Here is an 18,524-nt window from a genome sequence, read left to right as displayed (position 1 = left end):
TGACAATGCATTGCATTGGCTTCAGGCTGATCCACCCATTACCCAGAAGTCTGTGCTGCAGTCCCATGCTGAAGAATTCATACAATAGACAAGCATGACAAGATGTGAATGCATATTCCCAACATGTGCCTGCCTGTTGACAGCAGCAGCACTGGCACTAGCTTGCCTTACATAGTTCCACAACAGGTTTTTGAGCACCAGTTCTTCATGGCCTTCTTCTTCCTGCCCTGTTTAAATGGCTGAAAGGGTCAGAAGCAACCTAAACCTTGTGCTGTTTTGGCCCTGTAAGCATATTCAGGGCTTAACCACATGTGGTGCTAACAATGTGATTAGCAATAAAATTGAGAAACCATATTGCCTCCTAGTACTTGCTATTAGTGAATGAAACCAGTGTGTCTACTATCTGCTGGAGAGGCTCAAGGGAGAAATATGCACATGACATCTGCTCTGTTTCTGGCTGGGAGCTGCAGCATGCAAGCCAAACCATAGGTAGTGTTTCTAGATAGGCAGGTAGCTTTCCTTGTTGGGGATACAAAGGAGCCGACTGGAAATCCAGTTGTGCCTATTTTGCTTGCCATATTGATGCCACTACGGTCCTCCCTGCCATCTGCAAGGACAAAGTGTGTGGTGAGAGAGAACAGCACAGGCTGAGGCACACTTTGGTTGTGGGGCTGGATGGTCTCTGTGAGTTTGTTCCTGAAGTATGTAGATGTGCCCCAGAAGGAAAGGAACAGCTTCATAAACAAAGCAATTCTTGGCTTACAATTCATCTGCAGTCTGAACTCTTTACATGTCTTCTTCCGCATTTGCATGAGCTGCATTTGTCTATGTGCATTCCACCATCCCTGTCTTAACTGCATTAATTTGCTTTCCTATAATGAGCTGACTTACTTATCAACACTGTCTTGAATTACTTTAAGCCTCTTGTAATCGTGTTGTCCTTTTTCTAATATTCTTGTTTTCTATTGCCTTAATCTTGTTCCATGATACTTCCCACCTGGTGAAGTTCATGAACCAGGTATGTGACTTGACTTCTGAATTCTTCTCTTTCCATCTCATATCAGTGTGTGCAAGAATTTGAAAGTGATGGAAGAGAACAGGAGAGCAACACATTACCTTAATATCTATGTTGGTTTCCCTGGAGACAATCCCTCTTTCCCTCTATCTCATTTTCATTAACAAATGGTGATATTTATTGTGCATTAGAACAGTGAAACCTTGTCATACAGGACAGACACTCAGCATATATGATCTAGAGCAGGGGTCAGCAAACTTTTTCAGCAGGGGGCTGGTCCACTGTCCCTCAGACCTTGTGGGGGGCTGGACTATATTTTTGGGGTGGGGGGAATGAACAAATTCCTATACTCCACAGATAACCCAGAGATGCATTTTAAATAAAAGGACACATTCTACTCATGTAAAAACACGTTGATTCCTGGGCTGTCCGCGGGCCGGATTTAGAAGGCAATTGGGCCGGATCCGGCCCCTGGGCCTTAGTTCGCCTACCCATGATCAAGGGCAGTGGTTCTCAACCTGTGGGTCCCCAGATATTGTTGGACTACAACTCCCATCATCCCTGAGCTCTGGCCTTGCTACCTAAAGGTGATGGGAGTTGTAGTTCAACAACATCTGGGGACCAACAGGTTGAGAAAGGCTGATCCAGGGTTTATCCATTGACTGCAGTGCTCTTGTGGATATAAGCCAACTGAGACTCTGCTAAGAACACGGTGAAGCACAGGATTACTAGCTGCACAACACTTTAGACATTCCCAGGGAAATACCTTTATATAGTATTTGGTTAGTGTACCCATTTCTATGATCCAAGCATTCCCCTAATTGCTAGCCTTCCTTCATATTTTTATAGGACTGACTTTTGCCTTTCCCTACACATGTTCCAAAAGACTGGGGAAATTAAAATGCCCTTTTTAGTCTACTTTCTTTTCATTCCCTGGATAAGCTGTAGGATATACGTTTGCTCACACTGTCCACCAGTAGCTGATGGACTTTGGTGGAACCCTTCATAGACAACTAGAAGCAGGTCTGAGGTCATTTGGGGGGGGGAGGTGGGAGGCTGAGAGAATAATCACAGGAGCTGTTGAAGCCCCTTCAAAGTACAAAGGGGCAGGCTATCTTGTCCTCTTCTCCTGCAACTTTGCCCAGCACTTGCACATGCTTGCCTCTCTAAAAGAAAGGTGAGAGCTTATGTAAAGTCCAGTCCAGATAACACAAGTAATTCATCGCTGACATCCTTAAAAAAACCGGTATAGTTTATCTGATGCTTAAGGGCTTCGGTTTTCTGAAGCGCTTGGCAAAATAAAATAAAATAATTGTTCTTCCACAGGTGAAGTTCACAACAGACATGAATTCTTGTGCGTTATGAATAGTGCATTTGGGTGTTTTTTTTTAATAATTGGAAAACCATGTCATGTTTATTAAATTGTGAGCCTGCAAGCAGGGATCTGCTTGTTTTTATAACTGTACAATGGCTAGTATAGTATAGGCATTTTTATAAATATTAAATAGTTGTGTTGTTTTCACACCTAACAATAGCAGATGTACTATGGTTAGATTCACACATGCACACAGACATAACAGCCATTGTCCATATCGGAAGGATATATAGCTTTTAGGAAGTGCTGCTTCCTATGCTACTTTTCTGAAATGGAGAAATACGATCCATGCTCAGAAAAGCAACATGTGAAGTGATCCTGAATTCCATGTATGCAGACAATATGTGCATATTTCATATTCCACATGTGCAAATCACCATAGGGTGATATCCAACTAAGCCATGTTCAGAGCAGGCCCATTAAAAACAATGGCTTAAGTGCATTGATTTCATTCGGTCTGTTCTGAGTATGAGTAGCTGGCTATCATCCCTATGTATTTAAGAAAAGTACAAATAGATTCCAAGGGTTTCTATTCACATTGTAAATCAACTTAGGCTGCAATCCTATACCTACCTATCTACCTACCTACCTGGGAGTAAGCTCAATTGAACTCAATGGGACTTACTTCTGAGTAAGCATGTATAGGACTGCACTGTTTAATATTATACAAGAGACCCCATGTTAATTTCCCTGTCTCTCCACCTCTTTTCCTTCTTTTCCCATTCATGTTTGTCTCCTTTTTATTTTAAACAGGTCATTAATTTGTGTTCCCCTTTAATCCCCTTTAATCAATTACTTATTTCAACCTTGACTTGCAAGAGTCAAAGGTTGCAGTCACCCTGTATTTATTACTTGTCTTGTCTTCCTTTTTCTCTAATGGCACGCCCCACCTCACGAAGTCCATGAACCAGGTATGTGACATGACTTCTGAATTCCACTGATTATCTGAAAGGGTGATGTGTACAGGAATTCAAAGGTGGAGCAAGGAAACAGGAGATAACAGTTTTAATAACTCTTAACACTTGCTTGATTTTAATTTCTTTTCCTGCAACCTTCATGATTTGAAAATAATGCATTTTCCCATCCTTCACGTGTAAGTATCTGGGAGAAAGAAAACATTTGCAGGCGCTTGAAATAGAAAAGGTAGAAAAGACATAGGGTTTTCTTAAATGGGCAGCTAGTGGGGGAACTAGGCAGAATCAGGGAAGATCTGAGTCCTCTTCACGCATTATGATGAGCACAGATAGGGGGGGGAGCAGGATCCCACCCACTGTCTTTCCTTCAATACAACACACAGCTAACTTAAGTCCCACTGATTTAATCTAAGTCTGGATCCAACCTATTGGCCATTTCACAAGTCATGCTGAAAGTGCTCCTCCCTCAACACGTTTTCATTGTAATGTGTGAAGAGAGCTAGAGACTAGGGTTCCTTTTAAATGGCTTCAGTTTATTAAACAGTAATGGCTTTGTGTAGACAAAAGCTACTATGGATAAGCTGCTGTATTCATGAGTGAATATTTTTTGTAAAAGGGCATGGTCACAAAGATCCATTTTTTGGTTTTGGAATTCTGCATGTATGGCTTCGTTCTCCCCAGAGACACAGATGGAATCAGAGTTGGTTTCCATCTTTGTGAGTGGAATGGAAGCCACTGATGTGCAAAGAACCTAACCACATGACAGATCAAATTTATTCTTGTAACAAGAATAGATTTAAATCAAACCTTTGCCAGATAACCATGGAACTTCCTTGCTTACTCATATTCTTGCACGCCTAGGTACTAAAATGTTACAATGAAGATCATAGCTACCCTGAAATTGACTGCAGCTTTTTCTTACTATTCAAAATATGAAAGCTTACCATGGTGCAAATTGCCATGAACAAAGCATGCAGATGCAAATTTCGGACCATACATGTGGTTCTAAAATGGGCTGATGAGACTATCTACCCAGAAACAGAAATAAGTGTGCTCATTTCTGGTTTTGTGGAGATGATCCCATGCAAACTCTTTAGAACTGCTGCACTCCAGATGAACAGGATGATCCTTGCATTTCTTCTGGATCAGCCAAGAAAACATTTTTGTAACGCATAATGGTGAATTCCTCTTGGCCCGGGCTATGCTGACAAGTGAATGACAAAACATGTGGCATTTTTCTATGTGCCTTTTTATCTGGTATTTGCCATTCACCTTCATTGATTCCCCACTGGGCTGCTTTCATGTGATTTTTTCAATGTTATTAATTTTCTTTCCCTCTACTCCCCTCCCCTCCCCCACCCCTCTTGAAGCTCATAGAAGCGCCCAAAGACCTTGTAATAACATGTTCCTCTTGTTTCCGTTCTCTCGCTGTCCGTTACATCTTGTTCCATGACACTTCTCCCCTGATGAAGTTCATGAGCCAGGTATGCGACACGACTTCCACATTCGTATGTTGATTCTGATATGTTCACAGAATGTACATAATGTCTTTGAATGGGATGTTGGAAGAGAAGAAACAAGATAAAAAAGATTAACAAACTGTCACTTATAGACTAGTGGGTTGTTTTTGGAATGCTCCACACTTATACCAGCAATAACCTAGTTTTTCCCTCCCTCCCCACATTCCTACAGCTTCCCTCGGTGCCTCTTCTGCACTAGATGTTTATATTTAACCAGTATTTTTCTATTCCCTTTTACCCATTCCTTGATCACCTGATGAAGCTCAAGAGTGCTTACATGCGTATTCTTTCTTCCTTTATTCTCTCCTTCCCATCACTGCTTGCTTCCACCTTGACACCTCCGGCAGAAGTCCAAGAAGGTATGTGCTTTCCACTTAAGGAACTGTTTGTCTTCCTTTTCTCCTCTAGGGCGGTGCAGAATAGCGTTTGAAGCTTTGCAGCGAAATCCGATGCATGTTTACTTGGAAGTAAGGGCGCTGTCAGACGGCTGCTATTTTTCGGTGGGATTCAATCAAATTCAGGCTGCAAAACTGTAGTTGATTGGAAGGTCTTGCGCAATGAACACGCTTCTCCAAAAGATCAGATTTATGGTTATAAGCAAAGGGACAGGAAAATGCACTGAGAAGTGTGGGATGACACTTGCTTTGATGTAAGGTCATCTCATCGGCCTGGCAACAAATTCTATGGGAAAGATGGTTAAATAGCCAGCATTGTCTAATCTCCCTGCAAACAGATCAGGGTGAATGTTTAATAAACACAGTATTGCCTGGAAGTCTACTTCATCATACTGTTTTCAGTGGCCCTTACTCCTAGGGAAAGTGTGCATAGGATTGCAACCTTAGGTTTCATGTTGTGAGGAAGGATGGGCAAACTCCTTGCATAGGAGTTTTCTTTGCAGATTTTCACAGAAGGTTCCAGATATGCACATGCACTTTCAATTCAATCTACCTCACAGGTTTGTTGCAGATATAAAACCTAGATTGCCTTGAACAGCCTTTGAGGAAAGGTGGGATGTACATGGAATTGAATGCAAAATGGACAGTTTCCATTAGTAAATCTTTACAATATGAAAAGGGGCCTTAGATGTTCAAACTGAAGAGTGCCACTCTAGTTTTTTGAAAGAGATTTTCACCTGCTGTGCCTTAATACTAGAGGATATTATGATTCTGAAAGGCATCCTTACTTTCAGAGGGTTAATATTAATGCATTATGGGATGGTGAAGTTTTAGAAGGCCAGAAGGATCATGAAGAAAGGCAAGAGGGTTTACTAGTGGCTGTTGAAGTTTCCACTAACTCAGTCATTTGTTGGATGACATTAATCATCAGGGCTGGTCATAGACCGAATGCTGCCCCAGCCAAAGGGTGGCCTTGGCCTCCCCCTTCTGTTTGTTCAGCTTTTGATCACCTTACTTAAGATATCATTTGCAGCAGTGCTTTTTTCTGGGGGTACGCAGGGGTACACATACCACTAAACATTTTGTGAATCTAAGTTTGCCCTCATTGAGGGGCAGTATTTCAATATGAGTAGGAAAATGAGAGTACCCCTAAACATTTTTTTAATAGAAAAAAGAGCACTGATTTGCAGCCTATTTCATAGCTTTAATGCACAGTTTGCATATAGGATCTCTATCTTTGGCATATAAGTTGACAAATTCAAACATTAGGATCTGTAAATATGAACTGTATATATTTTTTCTTTCAGCTACTGTGCACATGGTTTACTTATTTAATGCATTTCTACCCCATCTTACAGGCTGCAGTACCCTTGCAGGAAAACATTGGAGCGCATAAAACACCAAAACCACAATAATACTATGAAATACATTTTCAAAAATCAGTAAAAGTTAAAAATTTCCCCAAACAGCAAATTAGGCAGCCACAGACGTCTTGTTACTTTGTATGATTGCCACTCACATCCATTTCTGGAAGTTATATACTCAACAAAATCTAAGGATGATGATCTTTAATAATAATAATAATAATAATAATAATTTATATGCCACCCATCTGACTGGGTTGCATACCTGAAAGACTGTCTCCTGCCCTACAGACCCTCTTGGACGTTAAGATTGGAAGGAAGGGCTTTCTTGGTCATTCCACAACCCTCCAGATTTTGGGAGGACTGCTTGGGTGGAGAAAAATATGTCTTGTATGTATGACCTGGCCCTCAGAAATTGACATTTTTTGACAGTCCCATTGCCTATTTCAGTCATAGGACACAATGTATTGCTCTTCTTTGTTTCAACTGCACAGGAAGAACAAATGGTTTTTAGAAACTGGAAAGTAGAAAGAGGAGAGACAAATAAGGGTGTTGTGAAAAATAAGAGGAGGAAAATTGGAGCATGTTGACCCAGTTCCTTTCTTTCCTTTGCCTTTCATCTGCAGCTGGAGCCGAAGGAGAATATTGTGATGGTATTTTGGTGACATTTGGAGATCGCACACTGTCTTTTCTAACACCTTTCCCCCGCCTTTCTGCTTCTAATCCTCACCCACTGTAAAACCAGGAACTGGGCCAAATCATCACAGTTGCAAATGTACAACCTTTCATGCCTCCGTACTGTTAGGAGATAAAAGTCTTAAGCCGTCAGCAACACCTCCTCTTCCCCCAATCTGTTGTCATTCCCAACAGAAGTAAAATAGCATTGATTTAAGTCCAAACAACTGCAAGACATGTCTTTAGAGGGGTCCCTTTGCATATACTGTGCAGGTTTCTAAAAATATATATTAAATAAATCAATAGCATCTGGTGGCAGACGGACAATTATCAGGATTGCAGTAGATGAGGAGGGGAATTTAATCCTTTCCTCTCCTGCTGTGGTCCTTAGAAAAAAATCCTCTTCTGAAGGGATTTACTTTGGGATGAAATCCCCCACAGTTTGGCCCCCATTCAGGCCATTAATGGGGTCTTCTCATAGTGATTTGAGGTTTTAGAGACCAAAAAGGACCTTGGGACAGAACAACAACATTCCTTACTGATGTGTTTTGATCCTTTCTAGATTTCAGATTCTGAAGGGAGAGTGTAAACTGTTCTTTACATGAGATTACTTCAATTCCCTCTCCCCTTTTAAAATCTCAAGCTTACTTTCCAGCTTTCTTTCTCTTTATTTTCAAGCAAAGCACTGAAGGACTCTTTTTCTTTTGGCAGGATCATTTTAGGGGATTTATGCCTTGTATCTCTTGTTTGTAAGAACCAGAACAATCTGAACCTCAGATAAAGTGAGGGGCAATTGAAGAAAGGGTTTTGCCATGATGATTGGGCTTGTTTGTTTTATCCAGTTCCTTAAAGAAGAAGAAGAAATGCTATCTTGAAGATACAACAGTAACCTTGAGACTAGTCTCTGTGCACACACTACATCTTGTTTTGTCACGTGTTTTCTGTTAATTAAAAAGAAAGAAAGTAGAATAGACTTTTTGTTTTTTGTTTTACCCTTATCCTGAAAGTACAGAAATGTTACTTTTTATTCCAGGATCAGAAAACTAACCTTTTTGAAACTACATGTTCATGGAATTATTCCTGAATAATCAACAGATGCTCAGACCTATGGGGTGATATTCCACTTTAGCCATACTCAGGGAAGAATGGACTTCAGAAACTAAAGTCCATTGATTTCAGTAGATCTTCTCTGAGTTTGGCTTAGTTGGATATCACGTGGGGTGGTTATATTGGCCAATGGCACATGTATTTCAAAGCCAGTTGTGAGGAACAGGTGAACAATAAAAATGATATGAACGGGGGGGGGGGGGTTAAAATAAAAAATATATAAAAATGTGATGACATTCTTGTAATCTGTCCTGATATGGTGAAATAGGAATACATATGGTAATCATCCTTTTGCACAAGGAAGGAATGAGGAACCATTGGCCCTCCAGATGTTTTTGGATCCCAGCTCCTATTAGCTGCAGTCAGCCTGGGTAGTGGTCAGGAATGATGGAAGTAATAGTCTAGCAAGATCTGGAAGGTCACAAGTTCCCCACTCCTGATGTAAGGGAGTTGAGGCAAACAGGACTTAGTGGGTCTCTGAATAACATCCATGAAATATTGTTTGGTGTGATTTGTATTCTGTTCCCTAGGTTTTAAAAAAGCTATTTCAGATCAAAAAGCTCACTGCTTACCACATCAGAAATATAAAGGCCTCCAAAAAAATTACACTTCTTCTCATATATCAACTTCATTGAGAACATCCTCCTATTCACATTTTATGTAACAGTAAAGGTAAAGCGACTTCTGACCGTTAGGTCCCGTCATGGACGACTCTGGGGTTGCGGCGCTCATCTCACTTTACTGCTTTACAGCTTCCAGGTCATGTGGCCAGCATGACTAAGCCACTTCTGGCGAACCAGAGCAGCGCACAGAAATGCCATTTACCTTCCCGCCGTGGCAGTAACTATTTATCTACTTGCACTTTGTCGTGCTAGGTTGGCAGGAGCTAAATGTTGGGTTAAGAAGAAGATTTGGATAGTTCCAGTGCTGAAATAATCAGCAATTCCCAATGTTTTTACCTTTACTGGCTTAGAAAAATACCAGGCAATTCTTTTCCAGCCGTATCACTTTCCAAAGCAGAAATTTACAGTACCTACATTTAAGGCTGATTCTTTAAAACCTTGCTGTGAGTTGGAGGATAGGGAAAAGAAGAGTCTTGCTTCACAGTTTATTTTACCTAAACATTATTGCTGTAAAAACAAATAGCCCTGCTTCAGCTGAGGGGGTGACATCTTAAACTTGATTCTTTATATTATTTGCCTTGTAAATTCAGAATCTGAATGTTTGGAGTTCCTCAAATAAGTCTGCGTTCACGATACACTGATCAAATAGGCTCTGAGCTTTTTATTGCTGAAATCTCACTGGAAGTGACAAAGGTGGCACAGAAAGAGCATTGTATGACAGAATTCTTTGAATTCATACATAGCATGTGGTCATAAACGACATTCAAGTTTTGAGAATCAGCACTCAATACGGAGAAGGAAGTTGCTGACTTCCTGATGCTATGTTGGAGCTTTCATGCAAGCTCTTGTTTCATTTTTCTATACTGTTTTACTTCCAAGTAAAACTGGTCTGCCAAGGAGTGTGTCTCTATGAAGTGTCAAAGACATGATTCAAGTGCCCTTCGGATGATTCCATGAGAATGGACATCCCTTTTGATTCTTTTGCTTTAGCAGACCAGACTAGGATATATTGTTGTTCTAATATTGTCTTTCTCCATCTTTCCTTTCCTTGCTTTCTCTTTTCTTCCTGGATTGCTCTATTTAGAGAAGAAGCCCAGAGTTGTACCACCGTAAGTGTGCACTTCCAGATATTGAAAATACTGCTTGTTCTAAATAATCATGTTAAAACTTGACAGTGGCTTCAACCAGATGTGCAGTGACTTTCGTATTTAGCTGGCTGAACTTCTCTTACCCTTGTGATGAAATGTGAAGATCTCCTTGGAATATGGCAGGGAAGTTCTGCCAACTGAATGCAGAAATGTGCATCCAACTGGTTGCACTTATTTAGAGCATGGGGACCCTGTGGTCCCTCAGCTGTTGTTGGACTCAGCTCTCATCAGCTCCAGCTGGCACGGCACAGCCAGAGGTCAGCAACATCTGGAGGACCATAGGTTCTCTACCCTGATTTAGAATGTCCAAAGCCACTCTTCTGGTACTAACCAGCTATGCCCTCAACAGGGTATAGTGCCACAGTTCATGTCTGGAGTGGCATGGAATGAAGAAAGAAGAGGAATAAAGCCAGAGTTAGATAAGGAAACTGTGATGGTGGTGCTGATGGGGTACTTGGGGATTAACTAGTCATGTACAGTGCAAAGTAGAGTGCACTGGTCCAGGAAAACATTTATAGTAAAGACAGACTTTGAGAAGGGATTGAAAGGAGGAGAGGGAGAAGGGTGGAAGGACAGAGAAGGAAGGATATTCCAGGTGTATTGAAGCCTGGAAGAAGGTAAGGAGGACAATGCAGGGCAAGGGATAAAAGGGGGCATGGAGTTAGAAAGGGACTGTGGTGTTATGTACATTAGTGGCAATGCCATCAATGCATATTAAGGATGTGAGTATTGGGGCTAGGGAATGAGTGGCATGCATTAAAGCAGATGACCTTTGACTGAGAGGAAGATGGTGATTTCTTAAGAGTGGTGGCTGTGGACCAGTGGCCCTTCAGATGTTGTTGAACTTCCATCATTGCCACCCAGGGATGATGGGAGTTGTGGTTCAGCAGCATCAGGAGGGTCACGGGTTCCCTACCCCGGTTTAGATACTAGTTGGTTTATAGTAGCATGTGTTTACATATGGAAAAACTAGTATTTCTCTGTTGCATACAGCAAATTAACTATTCTGTAAAGCAGGAGTGTCCAACATAATGATTAAGGTATTAATCTAGCCTTTTTGGGATCTCTAATCCAGCCTGCAGCATCTCTGTCATACTTCATCCAAACTGATCCATGCACATCTCTATGGTGCCAGCACTCTTAGTAGACAAAAAAGTCCAAATATGTCATGATTATTGTATTTATGCTGCAATCTTTAAAGGATAGATATTTTATCAGATCTGAAGGAACAATATTTTCAACTTACCGATAACTTATAACTGAAATGCAGTAGATCACTTGGTGTTGAAATCAGGCGGGACTGACATTTTGTAGCCCAGAAATATTTGAGAGTGCTGCTGTTGGACATCTGTTAGGAGGTGAAATTGGTCTGTCAACATTCTTTAGTTTGACACCTCAGCTCTAAGTTGTCATTGTACTTAAGCTTTCCCAATTAGTGTTCATACAACCTTAATTTCAGTTACATTTTCTTCTGAATAGTTCTTTTGAATACCATACCTCTCCTTAGAATGTTTACCTTTGATGTTTATATGCCTTACTTTCTCTTTCTCCAAAGGCTGACTGCTCCTAAAATCCCAGAGGGGGAGAAAGTAGACTTTGATGTAAGTATTGTTAGCTCCTTTCAACACTATTGACTCCTGTAAATTTTCATTATATTTTAGACAAGAGGGTTAAAAACAGGACCTTCACCTCAATCCTAAAAACATATTCCTAATCCTGAGAGGAAATTGAGTGTTTGGGGTTTTAATTAATGAGGATGTGGAAGGATTCTTTGAGTGGGAAAACCCAAATAATCCAAATCGTTCCATTGTCACTGTTTGCATCATAGCCATCATTTCATCTTCTTTTTCTTACTTCAGGACATCCAAAAGAAGAGGCAGAACAAAGACTTGATTGAGCTTCAAGCCTTGATTGATAGCCACTTTGAAGCTCGGAAGAAGGAAGAAGAGGAAATCCTAGCCCTTAAAGAAAGAATTGTAAGTTTCACTGGTGTGGTCTCCACAATAATTTCTTCTCCAAGAGGACAGTGTACTGCTGCTCAAGAGTCCCACAATTTAGTTTTAATAGAGACACAATACTTAATGGTTACATCCAACTGAGAGTAGAACCATTGAAATCAATCAACATTACTTATTTAAGTCTATTGATTTCAGTGAGGCTAGCCTTGAGTACAACCCAATGAACCATCCCTACTCTGTGTAACACAAAGGAGTGAATTTTTAAGAGCTAACACTTTTTTATCTAAGTATAATTGCACCTTTTTGTTTAAGTGGAAGGGATACCATCCAAATGAGCTTCTAATAACATTATTGTTATTTTGAGTGAGGGGGAATTTGATCCTTATGCTATTTTCTCATCTGAAAAAACCCACATGACATAAAATCCACAATCCAAATGGGCATTGTAGTCTCTACTGTCGTCTGCAGCAGAGGTACTGCTTCATCCTTTGATCGGCTTAAATACACGTGTTTTAGAAGACATACAACAATTTTACCACACCCCTGTGGCTAATGCAGACCCTAGGTGGATGGACCTCCTCTTGGGATATTTTGGCTATCTGTATGGGATCACTGTTGAACCAGTTTGGACTGTTTCACTCTGAGGAAAGTTTCTTCTGTCAAATGTTGTTCCAGCCAACAGCACATAGTCACAATGAAACATCTAATTTCTTCCTCTTTTTTTTTGCATGAAATGAACAGGAGAAACGTAGAGCAGAAAGGGCTGAACAGCAAAGAATCCGGGCTGAAAAGGAAAAGGAGCGTCAGGCCAGGCTTGCTGTGAGTTGTTGTTATTGTTGTTGTTGCTTATTGAATCCTATACCTGGAGGTCTCAAGGTGGTTGACAGAATAAAATCAAGATATAAAACCACAAAACACATAATCAAAATAACAACCCAATAACCCCTCCCCCCCAAACCCCACATTTTAAAAGGGCATAGAGAGACAGAGCAATCAAGAGACTTATTCTGGCAGAGTTAGTCTAATACTTTTTGCTCCATTCTGCAGTCTACTGCTCCTGGTCTCCTTTTGGCTCCATCTCACAATCTACCATGGCCATTCACAAAACTCCTTGTACTGCACTTATGATCCCCAAGTCTGATGCTGGCTATTTTCCTCTTGTCCCTTCGTAGGAGGAGAAGGCAAGAAGAGAGGAGGAAGATGCCAAGAGAAGGGCTGAGGATGACATGAAGAAGAAGAAGGCTCTGTCCTCCATGGGTGCCACATACAGCAGCTATTTGGCTAAGGTACATCCACTGCTTGACTTGAGGGAATGAATCAGCCCCACTGGGTCCTAAGGCCTTGGCATGGGCCCCAGCACTTGCCCCACAGTGCCAAGGGCTGATACTGGGCCAATAGTCAAGACCAAAGAGCAAACCAGAACTGGAGGTCAAACCAGGAGGCAGGATCAAGAATCAATCCAGGAGTTAGTCACGAGCAAAGGACAGAGCTGGAGGCAGAACTGGGCAATAAGGACACAGGAATTCCTACCTACATGCATCCTGTGATATACTGAAAGTGTTTGGGTTTTTTCCCCCCACAGGCTGATCAAAAGAGAGGAAAGAAACAAACTGCAAGAGAGTTGAAGAAGAAGGTCCTGGCAGAGAGGCGCAAACCTCTAAACATTGACCATCTTAGTGAGGACAAGCTGAGGTAAAATGGAGTTGTACGAAATGGAAGGAGTCAAGTGTATTTATCATTCATTCATTCATTCATTCAGTTTTGATCCTGTCCTTCCTTGCAAAGGAGCTCTGCAAACAACCAAGTACTAAAACAATTCAATTAAATTCAGTTAATATAAAATAAATATTGAAATACATTACAAAAATCTAGAAACAGTCACATGCCTGCACATTCCATAATTGCAAGGTTGTCAAAAGGAAAAGGAACGCTTTTAAATTCCTCCTGAATGCTAATAATGTTCATATACCTACCAGGGAGGGCATTTTAAGCTTCCGGATTATTGTGAGATCTCCCATGGTGGGGGCGGGGAGAGCCCTGCCATCAGAACCCAGAAGCCACAGCTGCACAACCCAGAAAAGCAACCAGGGTTGGTGGTAAGGTAAAGGCAGGTAAAGGACCCCAGATGGTTAAGTCCAGTCAAAGGCAACTATGGGGTGCAGCTCTCATCTCACTTCAGGCCAAGGGAGCTGGCGTTTGTCCACAGACAGCTTTCCGGGTCATGTGGCCAGCATGACTAAACCACTTTTGGCACAACAAAACACCGTGACGGAAGCCAGAGCACATGGAAATGCCATTTACCTTCCCGCCACAGTGGTACATATTTATCTACTTGCACTGGTGTGCTTCGAACTGCTAGGTTGGCAGGAGCTGGGACAGAGCAACAGGAGCTCACCCTGTCACACGGATTCAAACCACCGACCTTCTGATCACCAAGCTGAAGAGGCTCAGTAGTTTAGACCACAGCACCACCCATGCCCTATTATATTCCTATTGATATAAACACCCTTTAATAACCCATGCTTGTAGTATTGCTCAAGCATATCACTGTTGTCCTAGTTTTGTTCTTTTAGTTTATGTGAACTACTACAGGTTAATAAAATCTCAAAAGTGCCATATTTGTATAAACAAGATGGCCCTTTACCTTTGCCAACCTGGTGCCCTCTAGATGTTTTGGACTACAACTCCCAACAGCACCAGTTAGCGTGCTGCATAAAACTTTGGCTTATGGCTACTAGTTCTTTGGGATCTGTGTAATCTCACTGTATACAAGTTGTACAAGTGACAATAAAGTATTTCATATTTCATATCTACGGAAGATGTGCTATGGGAACTTCAACTGTTATCCCCTTTCTTCTTCTTCTTCTTCTTCTCCTCCTCCTCAATTCACAGGGAAAAAGCCAAGGAGATGTGGGACTGGTTATATCAGCTGGAAACGGAGAAGTATGAGTATTTAGAGAAGATCAAGAGACAGAAATATGATGTGAGTAGAAAATGAGATCTTGGTTATCATTCTGCTTACGTCCAATGCCTAAGTGGAAAAGGGTTGCAATTCTCCTGGGAGAAGTGTAGTGTGTGGACCTTAAAATACCACTCTGAAGGCTTATCAATCGGATTTACATTTCATTTGACTCTGAAACTATTCGCCCAGAGTGGGTTTTGGTTTTCTAGCAGGAGAAGAGAACTTATGCCTTTATGATTTGCCTGGAAGGAGAGCATGAAAAGCGTTTTTAGCCCGATCCATGAATTTACCTGTCTCCATCATAAAGTGCCTTGAAGAGTAGAATGACTAATTTCATGGTTTTATTTTCCATCACAGAAACCAAGAGAGGTACCCTATTATCTCTATAGGCCTATCAGCACTTTTCAGCACTGGATTGAAATATCGAGGGGTATTCTAATGCTGAACTCTGTTCTGATGTCACCTGCTTCTTTCACCCATGGATCATGTCACCTCCCTCATGTAGACAGAGAAACCAGCAACATGTCTTCTTTTGTCTTCCTAACCCTACATGACACCTGCCATATCTTTTATTTTGAAAAACAAACCCGTGTGTGTGTGTGAATGATCACATTGGATGGGAACATGGAAATATTCCAAATTTCTCTATGAACTGTGAGCATAGCCCCTGCTCTCCTGCCATGTGATAAAAGAGAAACCACTCTGTATTTGTGCAAAATCTAGTGTGCAAAAAGCTAAAGAACCTGCAGTCCAATCGCACGTTGCCAGGCCTATGCACACTGTACAGGTGGTACCCTCCTTATACATGTACGTGAGCTGAAGCCTAGAAAGAGAGGACAACTAGTTGTGCTGGGGGAGGACGGAACTTGACCGATGTGCAGAATCTGCCCCATTGTGCTTGGACTCTGTTCTTTGATGGTATATAAGAATAGGGTATCTGTTGACGGACTCCCTGTTTAAGCATTTGCCTTGTGCTAGAATGTTAATGCAATCCTTTGCATTTTGCTTACAAGTTACGATATAAAGCAGAGATTTTTTTAATGTGCTGCTCGGGACTATTTACCTCTTTCTGAGTACATGCTGCAAACATCTGGATTTGAAAAGTACCCCAAAGCCAATATAATTATCTCGATCTCTCTTAGATTTTATCACTACGTTGCAGGGTGGAGGCACTGTCCAAGTTGTAAGTACAAAGAGTTTGCCCACATGACAAAAGCAGCCAAAAAAAGGCTGTTTTGCATGCATGAGCCTCCTGCATGCCCAGAGTCCGGGTGCTCCAGGTTCACGCAGGACAAGAGGCTGGCACTCAGTTCCTGGCACAGAGAGCAAGAAGCTGAGCATTGGACATGGTGCTGTTCTTTCCTTCCATTCGCTCTCAGAACAGGTTAAGCGGATGAATACGGGTGCAGGGTCACACACTGCAGAATATAGTGGTTGTGCCTCTGGACCTCTGGATTCAGGCACCTTGTAGGTTAACTGGATGATGGCAGCAAAACAGGGGGCCTGGGAATGAAGGGCAGGATCGGCAGGGAATTCTTGAATCCGGTGGTTATCTCAGGCTTCATAGAACGCAACCACAGAAATACGATGTCAGCCTCTTTCAATAGAATTATTTCTGTAGGATCTGAGCTGCAGTCCTCAGATTAATCCATGGGGAGACCGGTGAGAAGCAGTGGCTGGTTAGGGAGATTCTTATAAGTTTGCCCATGTCCTACAGAGAATCCAGAACTGTGACTGTGTGCAGAGCCAGAGAGACAAGTTTAATGCGGGGTGGCCATCCTCTCCTTGCTCTGCTTGGGAGCTTCCCAGTTCTCTCTGGCTCCTTGATCTTGATCCAGCAAGCTTGATCTAGATCCAGCAAGCTAGTTCTTACGACATTTTCATGCTTGAATTAGAAATAGAAAAGGGACAATTGTTTTTAACACAGGAACTAGGTAGGGGGCAGGGGCAGGTAGGCGAGTCTATAATAGAAGGGAAATAAGCAAGGCAGCAGGACAAAATTCATACAAAAGAAAAGACAAAATTAGCACAAAAGGAAGGAAGAATGGAAAGAAAGCATTCTTGTTAGAGCAACAGCAAACCAAGTTGCTGTTCAGTGCTTGCCTGTAGCTTGCCGATTCTTTTCTTCCCAGGAGACTGAGTGCCATGCCTGCTGTCTTCAGCTTACGGCAGGTTTAGCAATGAAGGTAAGTCCTAAACCCTGAGGCTAGGCTGGTGAGCAAAGCGAAGTTGGTTCCTTAACAAATACCTGGTTTAAGAGGGCAATCCAAGAGCCATTAGGGAGTTCCACAAGGCAGATTTTGCCTGCAAAGTAAGTATATCCGGTGGCCAAGTTTTTTCTTTTCATGTCGTTCCGTTGCTTCTGGTGATAAGAGTCTCTTTGCTTCTGCTTGCCATGGAAATCCAAGATGGTGGACAACAAAATCCAAAATGGTGGACAAGGATGAAACGTGAACTCTTGCATTGGTTTAAAGTGTGTTTCAAAGGACAAGAAATAATATTGCTGGGTGACCTATTCAAGGACTCCTGAGAATAATATAAATATGGCTAATGAAGAATTTTAACTATGCTGAATTTGCCAGGGTCTAATAGGACAATTGTCTTGTTTTCTCACCTTATTTCTTAGGGGCTGAGGAACCTATGCCACATGGCGACCAGAGTAACTGGAATTATAGGAAAGGCTCATTAACCAAGCACACAATTAATTATAATTTTTTCCCCTGACTTCTGTCACAACTCAAAATATAGCACCCCTCCAATAAAAAATGAGACAACCACAGAAATTATCAGAACCTGGGAGCTGATTTCAAATGTCTGTGGTTGATGCCTATTTCTGATATTTCCTTCCTTTACCCTTTGGGAGCTCTTACTTTGGCTAACAATGTGGAGCATAGCATCAAGTGGATTACTTGATGACAAGTGGTGCATCTGGTGAGGATGCACAAGACTCAGATTTGTGTACATTTCTGTGGGACCCCCTCATATGTGGCAGAGGAGCATAATAGCCTCTTTCTGTGCATTGGCTTCTTTCCATGCGGTAGCACAGTAATGTTTGGAGCCAATCATATGTTCCATGATATGTCCCAGCCATTGCCTTTCTTACCATGTGGAAGCAGTTGTGCTGCTGCTGTGGTAACATGAAGGGGATGTCACAGTCTTGGTTATGTAGCAGATGGCTCCCTACAATTGATATTGGCAGTTTTTATCATTTCATTTATGCATAGGAAAACTTCCATTGCCATAAGTTTATGGGAGCACCGTAGTTTCTCCTCCTTCCTTTTAAAGGTTCCTTTGAGTCCTGTAGGGTAGAGGCTGATGTGGGCTTTGTGCTTCCAATGTGGCAGCTCCCAGGAGAAGCGTCAGAGTTAAGCTGAGCAAACTGAACTGGTTAAACTTCCAGCTTTGGAGTCCGTCCATTTCCACCTCCTCTTCAACACAGGTCATTCTCTGTGTTCCAAATCAATGTTT

At 41.8% G+C, this 18,524-nt stretch overlaps 1 protein-coding gene across 28 annotated transcripts in view; it reads left to right on the top strand.

Moving 5' to 3' along the window:
• The window catches only part of TNNT3 (troponin T3, fast skeletal type), a 45,054-nt gene that overhangs the window by 22,927 nt on the left and 3,603 nt on the right, over positions 1-18,524 (top strand). For 9 of the 28 annotated variants that reach the window (XM_081205465.1, XM_081205464.1, XM_081205448.1 and 6 more), the window contains 9 exons: positions 4,777-4,788; positions 10,073-10,097; positions 11,692-11,737; positions 11,996-12,112; positions 12,836-12,913; positions 13,267-13,380; positions 13,677-13,786; positions 14,987-15,077; positions 16,199-16,239. In XM_081205465.1, the coding sequence (XP_081061591.1) occupies positions 4,777-4,788; positions 10,073-10,097; positions 11,692-11,737; positions 11,996-12,112; positions 12,836-12,913; positions 13,267-13,380; positions 13,677-13,786; positions 14,987-15,077; positions 16,199-16,239 (634 nt within the window). Of the gene's footprint in view, positions 1-4,776; positions 4,789-5,065; positions 5,184-10,072; positions 10,098-11,691; positions 11,738-11,995; positions 12,113-12,835; positions 12,914-13,266; positions 13,381-13,676; positions 13,787-14,986; positions 15,078-16,198; positions 16,240-18,524 lie in introns of those variants that run through there. The other 19 variants (XM_081205445.1, XM_081205444.1, XM_081205461.1 and 16 more) reach the window with 4 other exon arrangements.

The sequence above is a fragment of the Podarcis bocagei genome (genome assembly GCF_964188305.1).
Source record: "Podarcis bocagei genome assembly, chromosome: 1".
Taxonomy (NCBI): Eukaryota; Metazoa; Chordata; class Lepidosauria; order Squamata; family Lacertidae; genus Podarcis; species Podarcis bocagei.
This window is presented reverse-complemented; position numbering and strand designations above follow the sequence as displayed.